A 23,236-nucleotide genomic window follows, 5' to 3' on the forward strand; every position below is an offset into this window, starting at 1 on the left:
GCTACTGCAAGCACCAATCTCCTGGACTGCAAACTGTACAAATCTTCCAACTCCCGAACTGGAAACACACGAACCCTGGAATAGCTGAACAGGAAAAGCATATAATCCGCTTACACTCCTGGCAGTCAGCATACAATCCAATTCCCCCAAAAACGAGACGACACATCGGTTTGAGGGTCAAGCAGAATCTCAGGTCTGGCACACCCAGCCTGGTTTTTATTACAAGTGTACACACACAGGCCACACCCAGGGGGAGGCATAAAATAACCAATAGTATCATAGGTGCAACCCACACATCCCCTCCCCTTAGTGTGACACATAATCCCATTATACATACAGTTAAAATATACTTTTTACACAACTTTCATAACTCTAAAACCATACAGCACATTCACATAAAAATACATATCCACAATCAATCCATTCAGGGGAACAACATATTAAAAAATTGCACGAATCAGACCAGGGGTTCAAAAGTTAGTAAAAGTATATTTTGGGCCCTGGCTTGCATCATGGCAGAATCTGTCTCAAACAGTAAAAGTAAAACATCCCCACAAAGCATCATGGCTTCCTCCCTTCTGCCCTGGAGATAATTGGAGAAGTAATCCAATTATCTCCCAGGTCAAAGACAAAACTCCATTACATATGTGGGGACCTAAATACAGGATTATGTTTTAAAATATATAAAGTCACTTCTTATACATTAAACACAGACATGTAACATATCCCCAGATAGCTCAGGTCTGCGTGCACATTATTAGGTGAATGGCACGCAGACCACACAAATACAGTTTAATTGCCATGGAGCCAAAGTCTTTCCCATAGTCTTTCATTATATGAATAGGCTCCATGGCATAGCTATCTGGGGGTATCACACAGGGCAAGTACCGAATGGCCCCACTGTGTTCAAAGGGCCAGAATGAGTGACATGCACTCTGTTAGGGCCGAATATGTTTTGTAAAAGGGCCCAATCTCCCAGGGCCATAGTCCAAAGGCAAGAGGCGGGCAAGCAGCCCCCTCCAAGGACACGTGGCGAGGTCGGTTTTGCCACACTTCTCCCCTTTACCCCCCCGACTAACAGGGTATCTGACCTCCTGACGGTCAGTGCCCTGGTTAGTCCAGCAACCCACCCACAAAACAGAAACAGCAGTACAGCCCACCCACAATAACTGGTTACTACACCTGGGTAGAGGAGAACTTTGTCCAGGTCCAGGTGTCTCACCACGGCTGTGTGGGGGACTGGTAGTCTGCCTTGGTGGGTTGCTGAGTGGGCAGAGACCAGCGGTACTCTGCCCTGGCACCAGTACTACCGCGGAAGTAGCCTGGTTGGAGCCTGGTTGTGGGAGGGAGAGACCGACTGTCTCCCCTCTGGCTACACTGCTCTGTGGCTGGGGGACAGGACCGACCATCCCTACCCCTTGAGCTGTAAGTGCAGAGACTACGGTCCCATCTGCACAGTTGCGGGGCTCAACATCTCCCCTTGGTGGGTTAGGCTGCCGCGGGAGAGAGGGTGTAACAACAAGCTCCTCTCTCTGGACTGTCAACTGCCGCTGGGGAGAGGGGTTAACAGGCTCCTCTCCCTGACACTCTCTCTGCTGGTGGAGAGGGGGACCAGCTGTCTCCCCTTTCATTATTTTGTCCTGCTGCTGGGGTGTGAGACTGACGGTCTCTGCTCCCTGTAGGACACACTGCCGCTGGGGAGGAAGGACGACACCTTCAGCTCCCTGGGGTACACACTGTTGCTGGGGAGGAAGGATTGCACCCTCAGCTCCCTGGGGTACACACTGCCGCTGGGGAGGAAGGACGGCACCTTCGGCTCCCTGGGTTACACACTGCCGCTGGGGAGGACGGACGACACCTTCAGCTCCCTGGGGTACACACTGCCGCTGGGGAGGAAGGATTGCACCTTCAGCTCCCTGGGGTACACACTGCCGCTGGGGAGGAAGGACGGCACCTTCAGCTCCCTGGGGTACACACTGCCACTGGGGAGGAAGGACGGCACCTTCAGCTCCCTGGGATACACACTGCCGCTGGGGAGGAAGGATTGCACCTTCAGCTCCCTGAGGTACACACTGCCGCTGGGGAGGAAGGACAGCACCTTCAGCTCCCTGGGGTACACACTGCCGCTGGGGAGGAAGGACGGCACCTTCAGCTCCCTGGGATACACACTGCCACTGGGGAGGAAGGATTGCACCTTCAGCTCCCTGGGGTACACACTGCCGCTGGGGAGGAAGGATTGCACCTTCAGCTCCCTGGTGTACACACTGCCGCTGGGGAGGAAGGACGGCACCTTCAGCTCCCTGGGGTACACACTGCCGCTGGGGAGGAAGGATTGCACCTTCAGCTCCCTGGGGTACACACTGCCGCTGGGGAGGAAGGACGGCACCTTCAGCTCCCTGGGGTACACACTGCCACTGGGGAGGAAGGACGGCACCTTCAGCTCCCTGGGATACACACTGCCGCTGGGGAGGAAGGACAACACCTTCAGCTCCCTGGGGTACACACTGCCGCTGGGGAGGAAGGACGACACCTTCAGCTCCCTGGGATACAATCTGCCACTGGGGAGGAAGGATGAAACCTTTAGCACCCTGGGACTTACTCTGCCGCTGGGGAGGAAGGACGGCACCTTTAGCTCCCTGGGTTACACACTGCCGCCTCAGGGGAAGACGGCTAACCTCCTCGGATGCAGCCTCTACTCTGCTGCTGTAACACTCTTTCCGCTGAGTATACTCTCCGTCCATCCTTGATTTTCGCTTAGCCATGACCTGGTTCCAGATCCCCTGGAATATCTCCATGGATACATAACCCCCATACTGGGCCACTCGCTGCCTCACCTTGGCCAGCCCATAATCTTCAGCATCAGAGCCTTCCATACTTGTCTGCTCCAAGTCGCTGGATACCTCTGCTGCCTGGGCCGCTGCACGAGTGCTAACGTTGCCCTCAATTTGTAACTCCAAGGAATTGGTGTTGTCTGTAGCTGTCCTTCTGGCTGTAGGAACGATCCCGCCGCTTGCCACCAATTGTAACGGACCGTTTCACTTACAAGAGGATAAAACCCAGTTTAGACGATAATCCCCTTTTCCATAGACCATCAGCTACTGCAAGCACCAATCTCCCGGACTGCAAACTGTACAAATCTTCCAACTCCCGAACTGGAAACACACGAACCCTGGAATAGCTGAACAGGAAAAGCATATAATCCGCTTACACTCCTGGCAGTCAGCATACAATCCAATTCCCCCAAAAACGAGACGACACATCGGTTTGAGGGTCAAGCAGAATCTCAGGTCTGGCACACCCAGCCTGGTTTTTATAACAAGTGTACACATACAGGCCACACCCAGGGGGAGGCATAAAATAACCAATAGTATCATAGGTGCAACCCACACATCCCCTCCCCTTAGTGTGACACATAATCCCATTATACATACAGTTAAAATATACTTTTTACACAACTTTCATAACTCTAAAACCATACAGCACATTCACATAAAAATACATATCCACAATCAATCCATTCAGGGGAACAACATATTAAAACATTGCATGAATCAGACCAGGGGTTCAAAAGTTAGTAAAAGTATATTTTGGGCCCTGGCTTGCATCATGGCAAAATCTGGCTCAAACAGTAAAAGTAAAACATCCCCACAATGCATCATGGTTTCCTCCCTTCTGCCCTGGAGATAATTGGAGAAGTAATCCAATTATCTCCCAGGTCAAAGACAAAACTCCATTACATATGTGGGTACCTAAATACAGGATTAGGTTTTAAAATATATAAAGTCACTTCTTATACATTAAACACAGACATGTAACATATCCCCAGATAGCTCAGGTCTGCGTGCACATTATTAGGTGAATGGCACGCAGACCACACAAATACAGTTTAATTGCCATGGAGCCAAAGTCTTTCCCATAGTCTTTGATTATATGAATAGGCTCCATGGCATAGCTATCTGGGGGTATCACACAGGGCAAGTGCCGAATGGCCCCACTGTGTTTAAAGGGCCAGAATGAGTGACATGCACTCTGTTAGGGCCGAATATGTTTTGTAAAAGGGCCCAATCTCCCAGGGCCATAGTCCAAAGGCAAGAGGCGGGCAAGCAGCCCCCTCCAAGGACACGTGGCGAGGTCGGTTTTGCCACATGGACGCATTTCAGCTATGTAACTGTTACGGTTGCCTCCAGGCTGGCTGGAAGTTGGACCGTAGAAAAGGATGCTCCTAGCGCTCACCAAAGGACCATCAGCACCGCAGCCACCTCACAGCCTGGGAGGTAAATTGCCTGCATACTTTAACTTCTGGGTGGTCCGCCTGTGTGGTACTTGGTTCAGTAAGCCCTATTTACTGAATCAAGTGGGAGAGAGCCAGGGGCAAGTTATTTTACAGGTCTGGGGACATAGTCTTAAAGGGGCATTGTTCAGCAAAGTCACAATATGTCCCCCAGACGGTTCTTAAAGGGCCATACACACCCAATAAAAGTTAATAAGTTTTCAGGGGCACAATCTTCCAGGGGCCATAGTCATGAGGAAGGAGGCTGGCAAATAGGCTTCTCCACAATCCAGGGAAGCAGGGTTGTTTTCCATTTAAAGGGCCAGTTACAAATAGCAGTTTGTAACAGTAACTATGTTACTATGTAACTATAATAATTTGGAACAGGGTGTAAGTGTTTTACATACATTTGGCAGTAGAGGATAAGAGGACAGGGAATTGGTGTTCCTGTACCAACTATGGAGTGACGACAAGCTATCATCATTTGCTCATCTCGGGTCCACCCATAGCTTAAACCCATCATTGTACTTATATTATCTCCAGCTAACTTCCATAATGTGGACGTCGAGGCAGGAGGTGTCCCTATCTAAGGTGTCCCTACTAAGCCCATCCTTAATAGAGAAAATGTGCATAAACAAGATACCTAAAAAGATAGTAATATCGGTCTGCTATGACACCTTAATTTTTTATGGAACAAGGCCATTACCTACATTCACCATAGATTGGGAGAGGGAGCTAGGTCTAAACATTGATCAGAATGGCTCAAGGCCTTTACAATACATAGGTCTTTAACACACTGCACCTCTCACATCGTAAAAAAATATCCAAAACAGCTCCTGGTTAGTTAATATTCTTGTTAAATCAACTCCTCTTCAGGGTAATTTAATTAATTGTATGCCACAATACTTTAGGGCAGGGGTTCTAAACCCAGTCCTCAAGGACCCCCTACTAGACCAGGATTTAGGGATTACATGGGTGTGTCTAAATTGTTTAGAAAAAAAAATAATATTTTTTAAAATTTCTTCTGATTTGTCCCACATATTGAAGACCGCATCCACACTCTAGCAGGTAAATTACTTTTTTTGAGTGACATGTGATGCGGTCTTCAAACTTATATTCCTTTTTTGTCCTATATGAGTAAAAACTTGTGATCTTCATAAATGGTGGTCCTATTGTTTTGCAGATTAGAAAGAAGGGGAGGAACAGAGTGTCTTAGCCTATAAGTATATAGATAAAACGTAACTTATTTATATTTATTTACAAAGACCTTTTTGGTCATTCAGAAAGTGTCTTTCGGGATCAGGAGGTTTAAAACTATGGACCAGATTTTGATTGATTGTTAGTATAGCGGTTACCCCATGTAGCAGAGGGGTTTCAACTGCTGGAGGGTGTCCTTTTCCCAATCAGTGAGGAGGATTCTCAGCATCCAGTCATGTTCCAAGTGAAGAAGCTCTTACAAGAGCTAGTGTGAATAGCTGTATAGCAGTTACCCCTAATAAGAGACAGGACTCTAGATTGAGGGTGAAGTAGAACTGATGTTTAATGACACACACTCTGCTTTTATGCAGTGCTCCCCTGCAAGGTAGATGCCCACAGGCAATAAGACATCAACCAATCAGACAAGGGTTACAACCCCCAGATTCCCTTCCCTCTGCTTGGGAGATAATTGAGTTTCTTACTGTATCTACTCAATTATCTCCAAGGTAAAACTTATAAAAATGCATAAAAAAAGTATAACTTTATGATATTTCATCACACAGGAATAAAACTTATATTTTAGGAACAACACAACCTGGGGACAAACATATTCAAAATTCGTACAAATCCGTTCAGGGGTTCCAGAGATATGGAAAAGTCTCTTTGGACCGACTGCACGCCTGTTTGCATGCCCAAAACAGTTCCACAGATTCAGGCTGTGCGGTCGGTCTATTTCTGCCTTGAAAAATAACAAAGTCCCATCCGAAGGCGGCGTTCGAATAATCAAATGCATTTCGACTTCTGTCGAAGTGTCGAAGTAAAACAAAATTAAACTTCCCCGGTGGTCGTTAGCTGAGTGGCAGTCTATTTCACATTAAAAAGATGACAAAGTCCCATTCGAACGTGTGTTCGAATCTACGAATGGGACTTAGTCTCCAGCCGCAGTGTACAAGGGTAGGGGAAGGTACAGGTCAGCGGTGTTCATTCAAATGTGTGGCTGATTTCCGTTTCAGGGATTTGACGGCACACCGCTGACCGCGTTTGACTGCATTAAAATGGCCGCTGCCACTTGTTCGATTGTCTAATGGCGACTACTTCGACTACTTCGACACTTTGGCTGTATCCGAAGTGCCATATCAAACGTACCCATTCTTTGCACAACACAGTTAAAGGGCCAGAAACAGTTTTTGTCCTTGGGTGCAAGGCAATGTGGATGATGAGAGGAAAACAAAATGTAGAGGTTCCCAGGCAACATGGTAGGAGGCTGGTACAACATACAGGGAGTGCAGAATTATTAGGCAAGTTGTATTTTTGAGGATTAATTTTATTATTGAACAACAACCATGTTCTCAATGAACCCAAAAAACTCATTAATATCAAAGCTGAATATTTTTGGAAGTAGTTTTTAGTTTGTTTTTAGTTTTAGCTATTTTAGGGGGATATCTGTGTGTGCAGGTGACTATTACTGTGCATAATTATTAGGCAACTTAACAAAAAACAAATATATACCCATTTTAATTATTTATTTTTACCAGTGAAACCAATATAACATCTCAACATTCACAAATATACATTTCTGACATTCAAAAACATAACAAAAACAAATCAGTGACCAATATAGCCACCTTTCTTTGCAAGGACACTCAAAAGCCTGCCATCCATGGATTCTGTCAGTGTTTTGATCTGTTCACCATCAACATTGCGTGCAGCAGCAACCACAGCCTCCCAGACACTGTTCAGAGAGGTGTACTGTTTTCCCTCCTTGTAAATCTCACATTTGATGATGGACCACAGGTTCTCAATGGGGTTCAGATCAGGTGAACAAGGAGGCCATGTCATTAGATTTTCTTCTTTTATACCCTTTCTTGCCAGCCACACTGTGGAGTATTTGAACGCGTGTGATGGAGCATTGTCCTGCATGAAAATCATGTTTTTTCTTGAAGGATGCAGACTTCTTCCTGTACCACTGCTTGAAGAAGGTGTCTTCCAGAAACTGGGAGTTGAGCTTGACTCCATCCTCAACCCGAAAAGGCCCCACAAGCTCATCTTTGATGATACCAGCCCAAACCAGTACTCCACCTCCACCTTGCTGGCGTCTGAGTCGAACTGGAGCTCTCTGCCCTTTACCAATCCATCTATCTGGCCCATCAAGACTCACTCTCATTTCATCAGTCCATAAAACCTTAGAAAAATCAGTCTTGAGATATTTCTTGGCCCAGTCTTGACGTTTCAGCTTGTGTGTCTTGTTCAGTGGTGGTCGTCTTTCAGCCTTTCTTACCTTGGCCATGTCTCTGAGTATTGCACACCTTGTGCTTTTGGGCACTCCAGTGATGTTGCAGCTCTGAAATATGGCCAAACTGGTGGCAAGTGGCATCTTGGCAGCTGCACGCTTGACTTTTCTCAGTTCATGGGCAGTTATTTTGCGCCTTGGTTTCTCCACACGCTTCTTGCGACCCTGTTGACTATTTTGAATGAAACGCTTGATTGTTCGATGATCACGCTTCAGAAGCTTTGCAATTTTAAGAGTGCTGCATCCCTCTGCAAGATATCTCAATATTTTTGACTTTTCTGAGCCTGTCAAGTCCTTCTTTTGACCCATTTTGCCAAAGGAAAGGAAGTTGCCTAATAATTATGCACACCTGATATAGGGTGTTGATGTCATTAGACCACACCCCTTTTCATTACAGAGATGCACATCACCTAATATGCTTAATTGGTAGTAGGCTTTCGAGCCTATACAGCTTGGAGTAAGACAACATGCATAAAGAGGATGATGTGGTCAAAATACTCATTTGCCTAATAATTCGCCACACAGTGTATATTACAGATCCAACGCAAAACAGGGGGATCTGTTACAGTTAGTGCTCCTCTGAAAATAGGTTTGGGGGTAAAAGCTAACCTAATATAGGGTCTTGTAACAGTAGATGGCAATTTGTATTAATATTTATTTTTAAAAGATATGATTGAGCACTATAATTAAATATTAAAGGACAATTAAGAGTCTTTGTTCTGTGTCTCCTTATCCTTTGGGAAAAGTAAGCAGGGTGGATGGAGACAACTGGAATTTAAAATAAAGCTGTTGACATTCACTGTTTTAAATAATGTACCTTTTGGACAGTTCCAAAGAATAAAGCAGAATTGCACCGATGGGTAGGTGTACAATGAACAGATGGAAAAAAATCAGGATGCAGTTTGAAGAAAAAGATGATGATAAAGAATTATTAAATAAATCTATACAGAAAGTTAACAATATAGACAGAACCAAATTACTTTTCCCAGAATTACTTTTTTGGTAGATATATGTGAGAGTTCCTAAGCGCCTAGGCATTCTCCTTTCTTAAGCTTGCTAGTCACCGGGATGCTCAGGGTCCATAGATATATCAAAGAGAAAAATAAAAAAGGTCTCCAGTAGTATAATAAGTCTAAAATAAAGTGCAGGGATATAAAAGATTTCCAAATTGTCTACTCACATGCAGTAGAGCTAAGACCAGCTTGAGTGGGATGAGCATGCAGTTGTTTTGATTCCCCAAGTAGCCAACGATTATCAAATTCCTGATTAATTAATTGTCAGCAAGTGTGACCACCTCTATAAAAGCTAAAATTTTAGCATTTTGCTAGACTGGAGCATTGTTATGTCCTGATATGTAAACCATAGAATTCAAAGAGGGTATACCTTCTTCAGTATTACATTTTTAAAATTAGGTGGGTTTTACAGTAGACTGTAGGTGTTCTGAGTTATATAACTAATAAAAAAAATGTAATTTCAGGTATTACTGGCCAAGTACTTGAAGGTGACATCGCACCCCACCCTGCCCCTTCTCGTGGTGTCATGATCTGTTCAAAGTGCTTTTGGAATGCATTGGAAAATGGGACAGTTTTTGTGCCTTATGAGCTTGCCGATACATACAGTGAGCTTTTCCCATTAATAAACAACTGCGAGTTTTGTTGCAGTACTTTTTTTATTCACATTAAAAACATGAACTTACTTTTCCCTTCTGTATTCAGCGGAGGAAGTGAAGAATGGAATTAAAAAATCCCTCAAGGAGTTTGAACTCCTCACCTGTGTGAAGTTTGTTGAAAGAAAGACAGAACGTGATTATCTCGGCATAGAGTCTGGAAATGGGTACGTACAAATTGAAGAGTAAAGAAGTCCCATTTTGCTAAAAGACAGACTCTATGTTTTAACTATATTTGGGTTAAAGTCATATGACCAATAATGCTTAATCATATTCACAGTTTAACAGAGGAATCATAAAAGTATTCTACCCTACAGTGTTTTGAAGTGGTCATAGTGCTTGAAGTCTATCAGGGTAATTCAATAATGGACAAAATCCAAAGAATATGGACAAATACCGACTGCATTGGCAATTTGTAGATTTACTTAACTAAGATTTACTTAGTGACAATTCTGCTGTGTTTGTGTTTATCTGTCCTTTTCCTCTAACTCATTTACTGTACACACACATATTATATGCCGTTTGTGAGGGACCACCTTGCACCCCGACCAGGTACCTCCATCAATCGCTGCTTCCTAGTACTTGCGAGTACCATCAGCACTGCACTGTAACACCATAACTACCGTAAACCCCACAAACCGCAGCATCTTGGTTGGGGTCTCACCGTACTCCACCCACCCTGGACCCAAGACCAAGATCCAGCTTCCAGTGGGTAGGCCTCTCCTAGTCCAGAGAGCGTAGCAGGAACAGCTCTTAGAAGAGCTAGTGGTTATACTCAGGGAAGTATTGTTATATAGCAATCCCCAGAGTGTATGTAGTTCTCCAAGCCTCTAAACATGAGCCAAGACTTTATGAAGGGGTAAAGTATTCTATTTAATGGAAGCCACAGCTGGCCTTTAATGCAAGTTTCCCAATAAGGGTGACATCCTGGTGGACACAAAGTGAATAAACCAATAAAAACAGTCATACAGGGAGACACTCCCATACACAAACAATAGAATCCCTCCTTTGTGCTTGTGAGATAATTGAATCAGGAACTGTGCTAATCTAACCCAATTATCTCCAAGCATCCCCTGATAGCCCGATATAGGTGAACAACATGTCCAAAAATTACCCAGATCAGTTCAAGGGTTCAGGAATTTGCTAGAAGTCTTATTTTTTACATACCGTGTACATGGTCCCATGCCCAAAACAGTTCCAGAGGATTAGGGCTCTTTCTGTCTGGAGTACAAAAGTACATACTTCACAGGAACAGAGCCTTTGGGCAAAGTATATTGTGGGCCCATAGTCCTGAGGTAAAAGATTGGCAAACATGCCCCTCCAAAAGCTAGAGACGAGGTTACTTTCATTATACCATTGTTTTCGCCATTAAATAGTCTTTTTAAAGATACCATTGTTTATATCATATAATTTACTAGAATTTTTTTTTTTTAAATATGATGAACATTTTTTTAAAAACACACTTTTTCTAACTTTGACCCCCAAAATCTGTTACGCAACTACAACTGCCAAAAAAAAAAAACCCTCTGCTAAATAGTTTCTACATTTTGTCCTGAGTTTAGAAATACCCAATGTTAACATGTTCTTAGCTTTTTTTTTTTTTTAAAGTTATAGGGCTATAAGTACAAGTAGGACATTGCTGTTTCAAAATATATATTTTTTAAATGAATTAATAATGACATTGTAACACTGTTATCTGTCATAAATCACTGAATCACACCTCACATGTACATATTTTTTTTCTTAATGTAGGCAACCCAGGGTATTCAATATGTGGTATGTCCAGTCTTTTTTTGTAGCCACTTAGTCACAAACACTGGCCAAATTTAGCATTTATATTTATTGTGTGTTAAAAATGCAAAAAACTATTATGAACGCTAACTTTGGCTAGTGTTTGTGACTAAGTGGCTACTAAAAAATACTGAACATACCCCATTTGCAATACCTTGGGTTATCTTCTTTTGCAAATGGTATGCCATCATGGGGTCATTCTCATTCCTGGCCTACCATACGGTCTCGAAGGCAACATAACCAATCTGGAAAATTTCAATGTGAAAAAACAGAAAATCAAGCCTTATATTTGACCCTATAACTTTCAAAAACTCTATAAAATCTGAACTGTTATACTCGGAAGACTTTGAACACAAAAATTAGTGTTCAAAAACAGTGAAATGTATCACAACAATGATATGTGAAAGTGACGTTTGTGGGTGAAAAATGCAAAAAATGCCCTTTTACTGACAATATCATCGCTGTGATATGTTTTATTGTTGAAACACTAATATTTGTGTTTAGCGCAATCTACCGTGCAAAACAGTACCTCCCATGTACAGGTTTTATGGTGTCAGGGTTAAATATAGTGCTAGCAAATTAAATTCTCTGGACTTTCTGCCTGTGTTTTCAGGCAGGTCCCACAAAGTGCAATTAATAAAATTACTTAATTATGTAAAAATATTACATAAATATGCAATATATAAATAAATATGCAATATACACACACACACATATATATATATATATATATATATATATATATATATATATATATATATATATATATATATATATATATATATATATATATATATACTGTAACGGACCGTTTCACTTACAAGAGGATAAAAACCGTTTAGGTGATAATCCCCTTTTCCATAGACCAGCAGCTACTGCAAGCACCAATCTCCCGAACTGCAAACTGTACGAATCTTCCAACTCCCGAACTGGAAACACACGAACCCTGTAATAGCTGAACAGGAAAAGCATACAATTCGCTTACACTCCTGGCAGTCAGCATACAATCCAATTCCCCCAATAACGAGACAACACTTCGTTTTGAGGGTCAAGCAGAATCTGAGGTGCTGGCACACCCAGCCTGGTTTTTATTGCAGTTGTTACAAATACAGGTCCGCCTACAGGGAGGTATAAAACAACCACTCACACATCAGTTACATCCCACATATTCCCTCCCCTTATCCTGAGAGGAAACTCAATTATACATACAGTTAAAACATACTTTCTACCCAACTTTCATAACTCTAAAACCATACATCACATTCACATAAAAATACATATCCACAATCAATCCATTCAGGGGAACAACAAATAAAAAAATGGCATGAATCAGACCAGGGGTTCACAAGTTAGTAAAGTATCTTTTAAAACCCCTACCAGCATGGCTTTCCGGCTCAGACCGGTTTTACAGAGCCCTCTCTCCTGGAGACAAGGTAGAAGTAATCTAATTACCTCCCAGGACAGAGACAGACTCCATTGAGCACATGGGGACACAAAGACAGTAAAGCACTATAAAATACAAAGTCACCTTTTACACATAACACACAGACATTTCAAATATCCCCAGATAGCTGGGATCTGAGCGCACAAACCTACCGAATAGCGCGCAGATCCTATTCACACAGTTCAATTGCCATGGAGCCGAAGTCTTTAACTACACGAATGGGCTCCATGGCATAGCTATCTGGGTTAACACATTCACATAAAGTCGGGTCCATAGTCCAAAGGCAAGAGGCGGGCAAGCAGCCCCCACCAAGGACACGTGGCGAGGTCGGTTTCGCCACATATACACATACATATATACACATACACACACACACACACACACACACACACATATATATATATATATATTATTATTTTTTTAAATGTTCATCATATTTTTAAAAATCAATAAACATTTAAAAAAAAAAATACATACCCCCAGGACCCCCACGATGCGGAATATATATATATTTATATATATCTTGAAAAAGACCCTTATATGGGTCGAAACGTTGATCGGGACTAATGTATCTAAATTGCAATAAAATCACTATTGGAAGATTACAAGACCTCTGAGTGCTCCTATTTCCTATTTTTTGAATACATATTACGCCTATGGAAGCACCAAGGCAAATTGATTGTTATCCACTAAAGGGGTGAGTGCCAAGGATCATTATATATATACACAAACAAATCCCCAGGACCCCCACGATGCGGAATAATTATATATATATATATATATATATATATATATATATATATATATATATATATATATATATATATATATATATATATATATATATTCAGCATCGTGGGGGTCCTGGGGGTATGTATTTTTTTAAAAATGTTTATTGATTTTTTTACTTTAAAAAAAAAAAATATTCTTCACTGAGTGCCTCGACCGCTCAAGGGACTCAGCACACAGGCAGAGCATTGGAAGCCTGTCCGATGGCTTCCGATGCTCTTCTACACTGCCGGGCGCCACGTGGGGCAACCTGGAAGTGGTCGCTGTGAGGGAGAGATCACCCAGCAACCCGGCAGTCAGGTATAGTATTGCAGGATGCCTCGATATCAAGGCATTGCTGCAATACCGTTAGAGTGGCTGGAAGCAATCATGATCGCTTGCTGTGCTCAAATTCGCTGTTGACGTATCAGGTACGTCCAAGGTCGTTAATGACCGTTTTTTTGTAAGACTTAGCTGATGCGTCCGCGGTCACTAAGGGGTTATGCAGTAAGGATTCAGTTGGGCAGACAGATTTTGTAACATTAGTTCAGATGAGTTTGGAAAGTAAGTGATTTCCACATCTGAACCAATCTACAGCACCAGAATTGCAATCAATGACTACATGGGGGCTTGTGATAAACTGAATGCATCCAGCCAGATGCCCATTCGCAAATTATCATTCACTTTCTATTTGCAAGTTGATTGATCATTTTAAGTACTATTTGCTCGTTGGCAGCGCTAGCAGTCAGCGGGCAAATAGTTAAAAACCCTCAAAAGAGTGAGGATTAATTATGTGGCATCTCTGACAGCAAAGTATAATTTTGACTATTATTATTATTGCCATTTATATAGCGCCAACAGATTCCGTAGACTATTATCTAATAACTTGACTATTAGAGTGATCTAATTGGTAGATTTACTAACCAACCAATCAAAGCACTCTTGGTCATATTGAAAAGTGTACATTTTAATGGCATGGGTAGCCTATGAAAGGACTGTCCCTGCTAGGAGCGCTCATTCTGCAGTGAGCCCTTCATGAATGAAGACAGATTATTTTTTTTGCTGCAGTTCAGCTGATTTATGTGGTGGTTTTTTTTGTGATCGTGTCTTTTTTTATTTTAATTAGTAGTGATGGGAATTAGGGATTTTTATTTGCCCTTTTTTGGGACCGAAGAAAATAATAAAGATGACTTCTGATGGTAAATATAATGTTTGTTACAGGTTTTAAGTTTTATGACACTCTCCTCACTATTAATAGGTTAGGGTGAAAGTAGGGACTTTATTCTAGGGGGTTGCTAGGGGATCGGTGACCCCTAGCCACTTGGAGGGTTATTGTAAAATGGGGATGGACAATGTCATGGTCTAATTGGGGCATTAATTAGAAAATCAACAAAATCAGCAATGTAGGGAATTTGCAGTCTGAATGGCACCATATGCAGTTAGTTTTGGTTTTTGGCCCATGTGGTATGCAGCCCTCCAGACTTCAGTCAATAACCCTGTATATGTACATTTGACGAACGCCCTTCAACCTGGTCATTCGCAGCGAGCTCCTGGAGGAGCCTGCTAGCCAGACACTATGGGCCATGGAACAGGCTAATAAAAAGACTTTGTTTGTGGGATCTATTTATACTGTTCGGGAACCGAACCACCACACAAACTATGGACCACCTCTGTGCTTGTTAACCCCTGTTAACCTCTCCTGACACTTCAATCAGTGTGGGTTGCATTATGTTGTTGGGTGGCCGCTGTTTGTACGCACGAACATGTGGGAACTGTGTCGGTGGCAATCTTGTTTATGAGAATGCAGGCAATGGTGTTTGGGTGACGAGTTCATGGAAGTAAAATCGGACACTGAAACTCCTGAACACCGCTGAGCTTTGACGAAAGCCTGCTTCTTTCCCACACATGTCAGGAGAGTGCTGGTCAGTATGTTTGGTCATATGAACCATAAGAACAAACACTACCAACAAGCCAGAGTGTGCATTTGATATTTCTTTCACAGAGACCGGCAAAAGCACCAAATGCCCTGGAACGGTTTTGGGCATAGGGCCATGTGTGCGGCTGGTTGCGTTTCGGCTGTGAGCTATTTGGATATGTTGAAGCTCAGATCCAGGCTATCTCAGGATGTATAGACTGTGGGGGTTTCTACGTGGAAAATATATACAGGGCCTTGCAAAAGTATTCACCCCCCTTGGCATTTGTTTTGTTGCCTCACAACCTGGAATTAACATGGAGTGTTTGAGGATTTGCATCCTTTAATTTACAGAACATGCCCACAACTTTGAAGATGTTTTTTTTTTTTTTTTTTTTATTGTGAAGCAAACAACAAATAGGACAAAATAACAGAAAAAGTAAATGTGCACCCCCCTAAAGTCAATACTTTATAGAGCCACCTTTTGCGGCAATCACAGTTCCAAGTTGCTTTGGATAAGTCTCTATGAGCTTGCCACAGCTTACCACTGGGATTTTTGCCCATTCCTCCTTGCAAAACTGCTCCAGCTCCTTCAAGTTGGATGGATTGCACTTGTGAACAGCAATCTTTAAGTCTGACCACAGATTTTCTATTGGATAGGTCTGGGCATTGGCTAGGCCATTCCAACACATTTACATGTTTCCCCTTAAACCACACAAGTGTTGCTTTAGCAGTGTGTTTGGGATCATTGTCCTGCTGGAAGGTGAACCTCCGTCCTAGCCTCAAATCATGCCCAGAGTGGTAAAGGTTTTGCTCAAGAATATCCCTGTATTTGCCACCATCCATCTTTCCCTCAACTCTGACCAGTTTCCCAGTCTCGGCTGCTGAAAAACATCCCCACTGCATGATGCTGCCACCATCATGCTTTACTGTAGGCATGGTGTTCTTTGGGTGATGTGATGTGTTTGCGCCAGACATAGCGTTTTCCTTGATGGCCGAAAAGTTAAATTTTAGTCTCATCAGACCAGAGCACCTTCCTCCATTCATTTTGGGAGTCTCCCACATGCCTTTTTGCAAACTCAAAACGTACCATTTTGTTTTTTGCTGAAAGTAATGGCTTTCTTCTGGCCACTCTGCCATAAAACCCAACTCTATGGAGCGTACGGCCAGGGCCGGATTAACATAGGGGCTGATGGAGCTGCAGCTCCAGGCCCAGGCCCATGAACTAGGCCCATTGATTTAAAAAAAAAAATATATATATATATATTTTTTTTTTTTTTTTCCCCACACACTACTCTTAGGGATTCCATCTGGCTTTTATTTTATTGGCACAGCCAGTATTTGAGGCTGTCTGGCTGGTGCCAATATTGCAGTGATACTGGCAATACAAATGCTGGTATTTTTCTCTGTAACAAGAGTGATACTGGCAATACCAGCACTGGCCAGTAGGGGGTCGCTGTGTGTGGAGGCAGGCAGGGATAGGATGTTCCAGCATATCCCTCCCTGCTTATCTATACTCACTGATCTGCAGGGGTGCAGCTACAGAGAGTCCAGACAGCAACTTTCACCCTGCAGAGACAGCCTACAGCTCAGGGAAGTAAGGGATGGGGGGAAAGGCTGCAAGGAGGCATAAACTGAGACACTAAGGGACATTGGGAGACATTATGACACAGACACATGGGGTCACAGTGTCCCCATGTCTCCCAGACAGTGTCCCTGGTGTCTCAGTGCCCCCTAGTCTCCCAGTGCCCCCAGTGTCTCACTGTCCCCATGTCTCCTAGTGCCTCATGTGTCTCAGTGTCCCCATGTCTCCAAGCTAGTGTCCCTAGTGTCTGTGGCCCTGGTGTCTGTGTCCCCATGTCTCAATGTCCCCATGTCCCCAGCCAGTGTCTCTAGTGTCTGTGTCCCTGGTGTCTATGTCCCCTATTTTCCCAGTGTCCCCATGTGTCCCAGCCAGAGTACCCTAGTCTCCCAGTTTCACTGGTGTCTCCGTGTCCCTAGGTCTCCCCGTGTCCCCAGGTCTCCCCGTGTCCCCAGGTCTCCCCGTCTTCCTAGTGTCCTAGTGACATGGGGACCCTGGGATACATGGGGACACAGGTGTCAGGGTCTTACCTGAGTTGGAGTCTGTAGCGCAGATATGTTGCTCACCCTTGCAGATAGCCACAGGCCAAGGTGGTCAGGTAAGAATTCACCTGGCCTGTGGGTCTGTGCACGGGGGCTGTGCAGGATGCAGTACCAATACGCAGGACAGGCAAGGACTGAACCAGCAGGAATGTCGAGGGATAGCCGAGGTCAAAGGATGCCAGAGGTCAGGAACAACGAGGAGTATCCGAAGTCAAGGGATGCCAGAGGTCAGAATAAACGAGTCAGAAGCCAGGGTCAATAACACAAAGCAGATGAAACAGGAACACTGGTACGAAACAGGATCAACGACTTGACACTGAGCACAGGGCGAGGCTGGGTTTAAATACCCTGCTAATGACTGATCAGGATCAGGTGAAACACAGCCAAGTCAAGGTGCAGCCCCCAGTGTAGTAGCCACGCCAGGATGAACAGGACCGGAATCAGTAGTAACTGTATAAAGCTGCTGTGGCTCAGAGGCAGCAAGCAGGACCAGGACTGAGAAGTTCCCCGGTTCAAGTCTCCTGTTGGGAACTCCAGGAGTGACCACGTCTGGCCGTCTGTCTAACTGGTGAGAACCGTGACAACAGGGAGACATGGGGCATTGACGACACTGATGCATAGGGACACTGAGACCTGGAGTAATCGACACATGGGGGAACTGGGAGACATGGGGGCACTGGGAGGAATCCATCCAATACAGCAGAATCAAACTAAGTATTTTTTTGGTAATTTTACAGCATTTTCTCTTATGTCACTCCTTGTGATTTACATCATGTGATGTGACCCATACATATTTAATTATGCAAATAAGCAAGGCTGGTATGTTTTTCCAAGAAAGGTGGCAACATTGACTTCCTGCTTGACTGGACACTGCTGTTAGGGGTTATGGATTTACTAGAAAGAATAAAACATATTAGTGAGAGATTAGCCTAGGGTATGTGTTTTCTTATAGCTAGTGTTTTCTTTCTCTCCAGCACCATCTCCATTAGATACATGACGCTTGGGAGTGTTTTACTGTTTTTGGTCGATATGATTCTGTAATTAGGCCCGTCATAATTGTCAGCACCAGGCCCACTGGGCTCTTAATCTGGCCCTGCGTATGGCTTATTGTCATCCTATGTACAGATACTCCAGTCTCTGCTGTGGAACTCTGCAGCTCAGCCAGGGTTACCTTAGGTCTCTGTGCTGCCTCTCTGATTAATGCCCTCCTTGCTCGGTCCGTGAGTTTTGGTGGGCGGCCATCTCTTGGCAGGTTTGCTGTTGTGCCATGTTCTTTCCATTTGGTTATGAAAGATGTGATGGTGCTCCTGGGGGATCATCAAATATTTTGATATTTTTTTTATAACCTACTTGTACTTCTCAACAACATTGTCCCTTAATTGTTTGGAGAGTTCCTTGGTCTTTATGGCAGTGTTTGGTTAGTGGTGCCTCTTGCTTAGGTGTTGCAGCCTCTGGGGCCTTTCAAAAAAGGTGTCAAAAAATCACTTAGATTGCACACAGGTAGACATCATTTCACTAATTATGTGACTTCTGAAGGTAATTGTTTGCATCAGAGCTTTTTATGGGTTTAATAACAAAGGGGGTTAATACATATGCACGTGTCAATTTTCTGTTTTCTATTTCTAAAAAATTGTTTAATTTATATATTTTTCTCATTTCACTTCACCAACTTAGACTATTGTGTTCTGATCCATCACATAAAATTCAGATTAATAAAACATTGAACTTAAGGCTGTAATGTAACAAAATAGGTAAAAAGGTCAAGGGGGTAAATATTTTTGCAAGACACTGTATTTTTGTGTTTTTTCATATTTGTTACCTTTTACGTTGAGTCACAGTGACACTGCAAATTGGGGACATTTTTCTAGGTGTGTTTATGGGAGTGTCCTGGATTAATCGGGAAAGTCCTTGTAAGAGTCTCTGGGAAGGCACTGAGCTAGTCCCCTATCCTGTTTCAGCAAGGAAGCAGTCTTTTTGGCAGATGTGCACCTACTGAAATTATTTAGATTGCTGCCTGAGGTGTAATTCCATCTCTGGCAGCATCATCAGCTGGGCTGGCTTATGTCACTTCTGTGGGTTCTTTGCACAAATGTTCATTCATTGACTGAGAGTGTTCGGCTGATCCTCTGAGCAAATGAATGACTGTCAGCAGGGCCGGCATGACTGCTTGGAGAATTAGGCAGTTGCCTATGGTGCACTGAACAGCTTCCTGTCAGACAGAGTATAGGATACAGAAGATCCACCACTCGGCTCAGACACGCTACATGGATAGAGGTGAATTGGCACAGGGTGGAGAAACCACCAAGGGGCTTGCAGAAGACTGGGGGGACAGGCACATAATGGGCTGCAAGGGGGGAAGGGGTACACAGAGAGTTGAGTGAGGGATGAGGCAAACAGAGGGCTAAGTGGGGGAAGAGGCACACAGAGTGCTGGACCAGAAAAAGAGGCATACAACGTGCTGGGCCGGGGAAAGAGGCACACATAGTGCTGAGAGGGGGAAAAAGGCACGCAGAGTGATGAGAGGGGGGAAGAAGTACACAAAGGGCTGAGAGGGGGGAATAAGTACACAGAGGGCTGAGTTGGGGAGATATACATGGGGTTGAGAGGGGGAGAGGGACACAGAGTACTGAGGAGGGTGGGAGCATCACAAATAGGACTGGAGAGACGCATAGAGAGGGCTGAGGGGGGCAAACAGAGGGCTTGGGGAGTAGATACATGCAGAGGGGTTTGAAGAATAGACACACAAAAATGCGTTGGGGAAGACATACAAGGGGGCTGAGGAAGGGGAGAAAGAGACACACAAAGGTGCTGAGTGGAGAATGACACACACAGTTGCCAATTTTTGTTTGGGGGGGTGCAAGTAGCTGGTCTTGCCTATGGACCAAAATTGTCAGCGACTGGCTTTGTATCCGACAGCTTTGTTTTATCTAACAGGACCAGACAGGGCTGCTGTCATGGATGACGATACGGAAACCGGAACCCCTGAGTGCCTGATGATAAGTGGGAGTCTTCAGCGTGAGAGTGGATTAGCAGGGTCTGGTGCAGGGTAATCGCACGCCCCCTGGTGTTGAGCACCAACATTTGTGCAGCCACAACCAGAACCCTGAATCAGCTTATGCGGATCCCAGGAATAGGAAATAAGCAGACCTCCCAAGAGCTGAATAGGGAGGCTCTGCAGCAGGAGTGTATCCAGTGCATAAACAAGGCAAGACTAGAACAGGCACCAAACATGAAAACAAGACAGAACTAGTAGAACCCAGAACCGGAGAAGGATAGGAAGCTAAACCCAGAACATGAGGGAAACATGAACATAACATGGGCATGATTGCACAGGACTGTACATGGACTGGGTATACAAACTAAAACAAGACAAGATAAGATAGGCAAAACAAGAAGAGAAATAACTAAGCACTATATATGAAAATCATGGAGATTTAGTCATTTAGATTATATGATCATACATTACATAAGCCTGCCAACAACGCCAATGTACCCCATATCTGGCAGGTCCTACAATGCCTAATGTATGCTAAAACAACCAAAGAAGACATACATAGCACTTACCTGCAAGAAAGGGCAGAAGCCTTGAGCAGCTGCCTGCAGGACACTGAAACAAAAAGGAATGATGGAAAACAAACGGGTGTGGCAAATAAAACAAACATTTAAATGAATCCAAGAGACTGGGAAATCCAGGGACGGAATATAAGAATGAACCCAGAAATCCCAGCATAAAGAAAACCAGACATAGAATAGAAAACCAAAAAACCAAGAAAAACTAAACAAGAATTGTAAACAGGAGTACTGGATACCAGAAGCCAAGGCCAGACATCTCCACAGAACCGAGCAAGATGTGACAGCTGCCTGTTGTCACTGCTGTTATTCATGCTATCAATGGAGCCTTTGACTGAGTCTATAAGGCTGTGTGCGGAAATCGAGGGAATTGTTGTAGGAGAGAGGGAACATAAAATAGGCCTGTTCGCAGATGACATTATGTTATCAGTAAAGAATAATTTGACCTCGGTCCCATCACTAATGTCCATCCTGCAAGGATTTGGAGAAATGTCTTATTATAAACTAAAAACGAATAAAACTCAGGTGCTCTCCTTTTTTTATCCCACAGCAAGCATTGAATACTTTAAAAGAAGACTTTGATTTTGACTGGAGGGATACACATATCTCCTATTTAGGCATTAATCTCTGTAAGAACCTGTCCAGAATGTTTGCATATAATTTAACTAAGGTCTGGCCCGCTTTTATGGACGACATTGAGAGATGGTGTGGTCTGGAAATTTCTTGGTTGGGCAGAATAAATTCGGTTAAAATGACTCTCCTTCCTAAAATGTTATACTTTCTTAGAGCCATCCCTCTCACCATACTTCTTTTTTTAAGAAGGTCCACTCTGCCCTTCTGGCATTTGTCTGGAATAAAAAACCCTGCAGAATTCAATTGGCTATCTTACAAAAACTTAGAGTTAGCGGGGGTATGGGTTTGCCAAATTTGAGTCAATATTATTTAGCAACTCATGCAGCTAACGCTCTTAAATTTAATTTGGAGCGTGGTCGCCCGCTGTGGTTTGAGATGGAGGCTACTAAGATATCTCTTCATAATTAACTGAAGTGTTATGGTCACCCCCCTCTCTTCGGCCTCGGATGGCGAACATGTTCCCTACCATCAAGAACACTGTTAAAACTTGGGATGTTGTATTTAGAGAAAATAAATCCTCTGCTTTTTGGTCCAGGGCTGCTCCTCTGTCGGTGTTGCGATCCTCATTACCTGATCTAGACGTGGAATATTGGCTTTTTCATTCTGTCAAACATATAAATGACTTGTTTTTGTCTAATAAATTTTTATCTTTTGACCAGTTACAGACAAAATTTGGTTTCGATGCCTCTAATGCCTCTGATGCCCTGATGCACAGACAGATGGTAGAAAAAAAATAGTGATCACTTTAAGGTGTCTGATCAGGATTTAGATGCTCGTATAATTGATATGTCTCCATTAGAAATAACGTATAGTTCAAATCCTGGCCAGAGACAAACCATCTCGATTTGCAACGCTTATTTTGCCGGGACACTTGGTCCAAAATTAGGCTACATGACAAAATGGGAGAGCGAACAGCACAAAACTTTAATGGTTGAGGAAAGGCTTGAGATTCTGTTAGCTTTATGAGGAGTCACACAGTCCACTGCCCTATTAGAATCACACTATAAACTCATATATAGGTGGTAATAAACATCATTTTCAATTTCAAACTATTAAATACGTACAAATGCTGGAGGAGTGTGGACAGGTGGGCACACTTTACCATATCTTTTGGTCATGCCCAAAACTCACACAATATTGGAAAGATATACACACACTAATTTGAATCCTTACCACTTTAATTCCAACTTTGTCATCCACAATGTGTCTCCTGAAGAAACTCCCGTACGGTTTGTCCAAAACTACAGAAATTATATTACGCCATATCCTCATATCAGCGACTTCAGTCACTACTAGATACTTAAAGTCGGATACCATTACTTCCATGACTGAGGTGATAAATAACATAGAGATCAAGAGGTGTGAATGTTCCTTCAGAGCACCCTCATACACTCTAGTAACCCTAAGGCATGAATGAGGACTCTGGGAGCGGGACGTCAGAAAAATATATTCACTTTGATACCTGCTTCACTTGACTAGACACTAAAACAGATAATTATCCATTATTATTATAATTTTTTTGTTTTTGTTTTTTATAATAAAACAAAACAAATATAGACAAAGTAGATATG

The 23,236-nt window shown here is 43.3% G+C and overlaps 1 protein-coding gene across 1 annotated transcript in view; it reads left to right on the forward strand.

The window, feature by feature from the left end:
• The window catches only part of LOC134585412 (hatching enzyme 1.2-like), a 140,668-nt gene that overhangs the window by 37,689 nt on the left and 79,743 nt on the right, over nt 1–23,236 (forward strand). Inside the window, exons 4-5 of the mRNA XM_063440825.1 lie at nt 9,235–9,375; nt 9,473–9,590. Coding sequence (XP_063296895.1) covers nt 9,235–9,375; nt 9,473–9,590 — 259 coding nt within the window. The remainder of the gene's footprint in view (nt 1–9,234; nt 9,376–9,472; nt 9,591–23,236) is intronic.

Source organism: Pelobates fuscus, chromosome 2 (assembly GCF_036172605.1).
Source record: "Pelobates fuscus isolate aPelFus1 chromosome 2, aPelFus1.pri, whole genome shotgun sequence".
Lineage (NCBI taxonomy): Eukaryota > Metazoa > Chordata > Amphibia > Anura > Pelobatidae > Pelobates > Pelobates fuscus.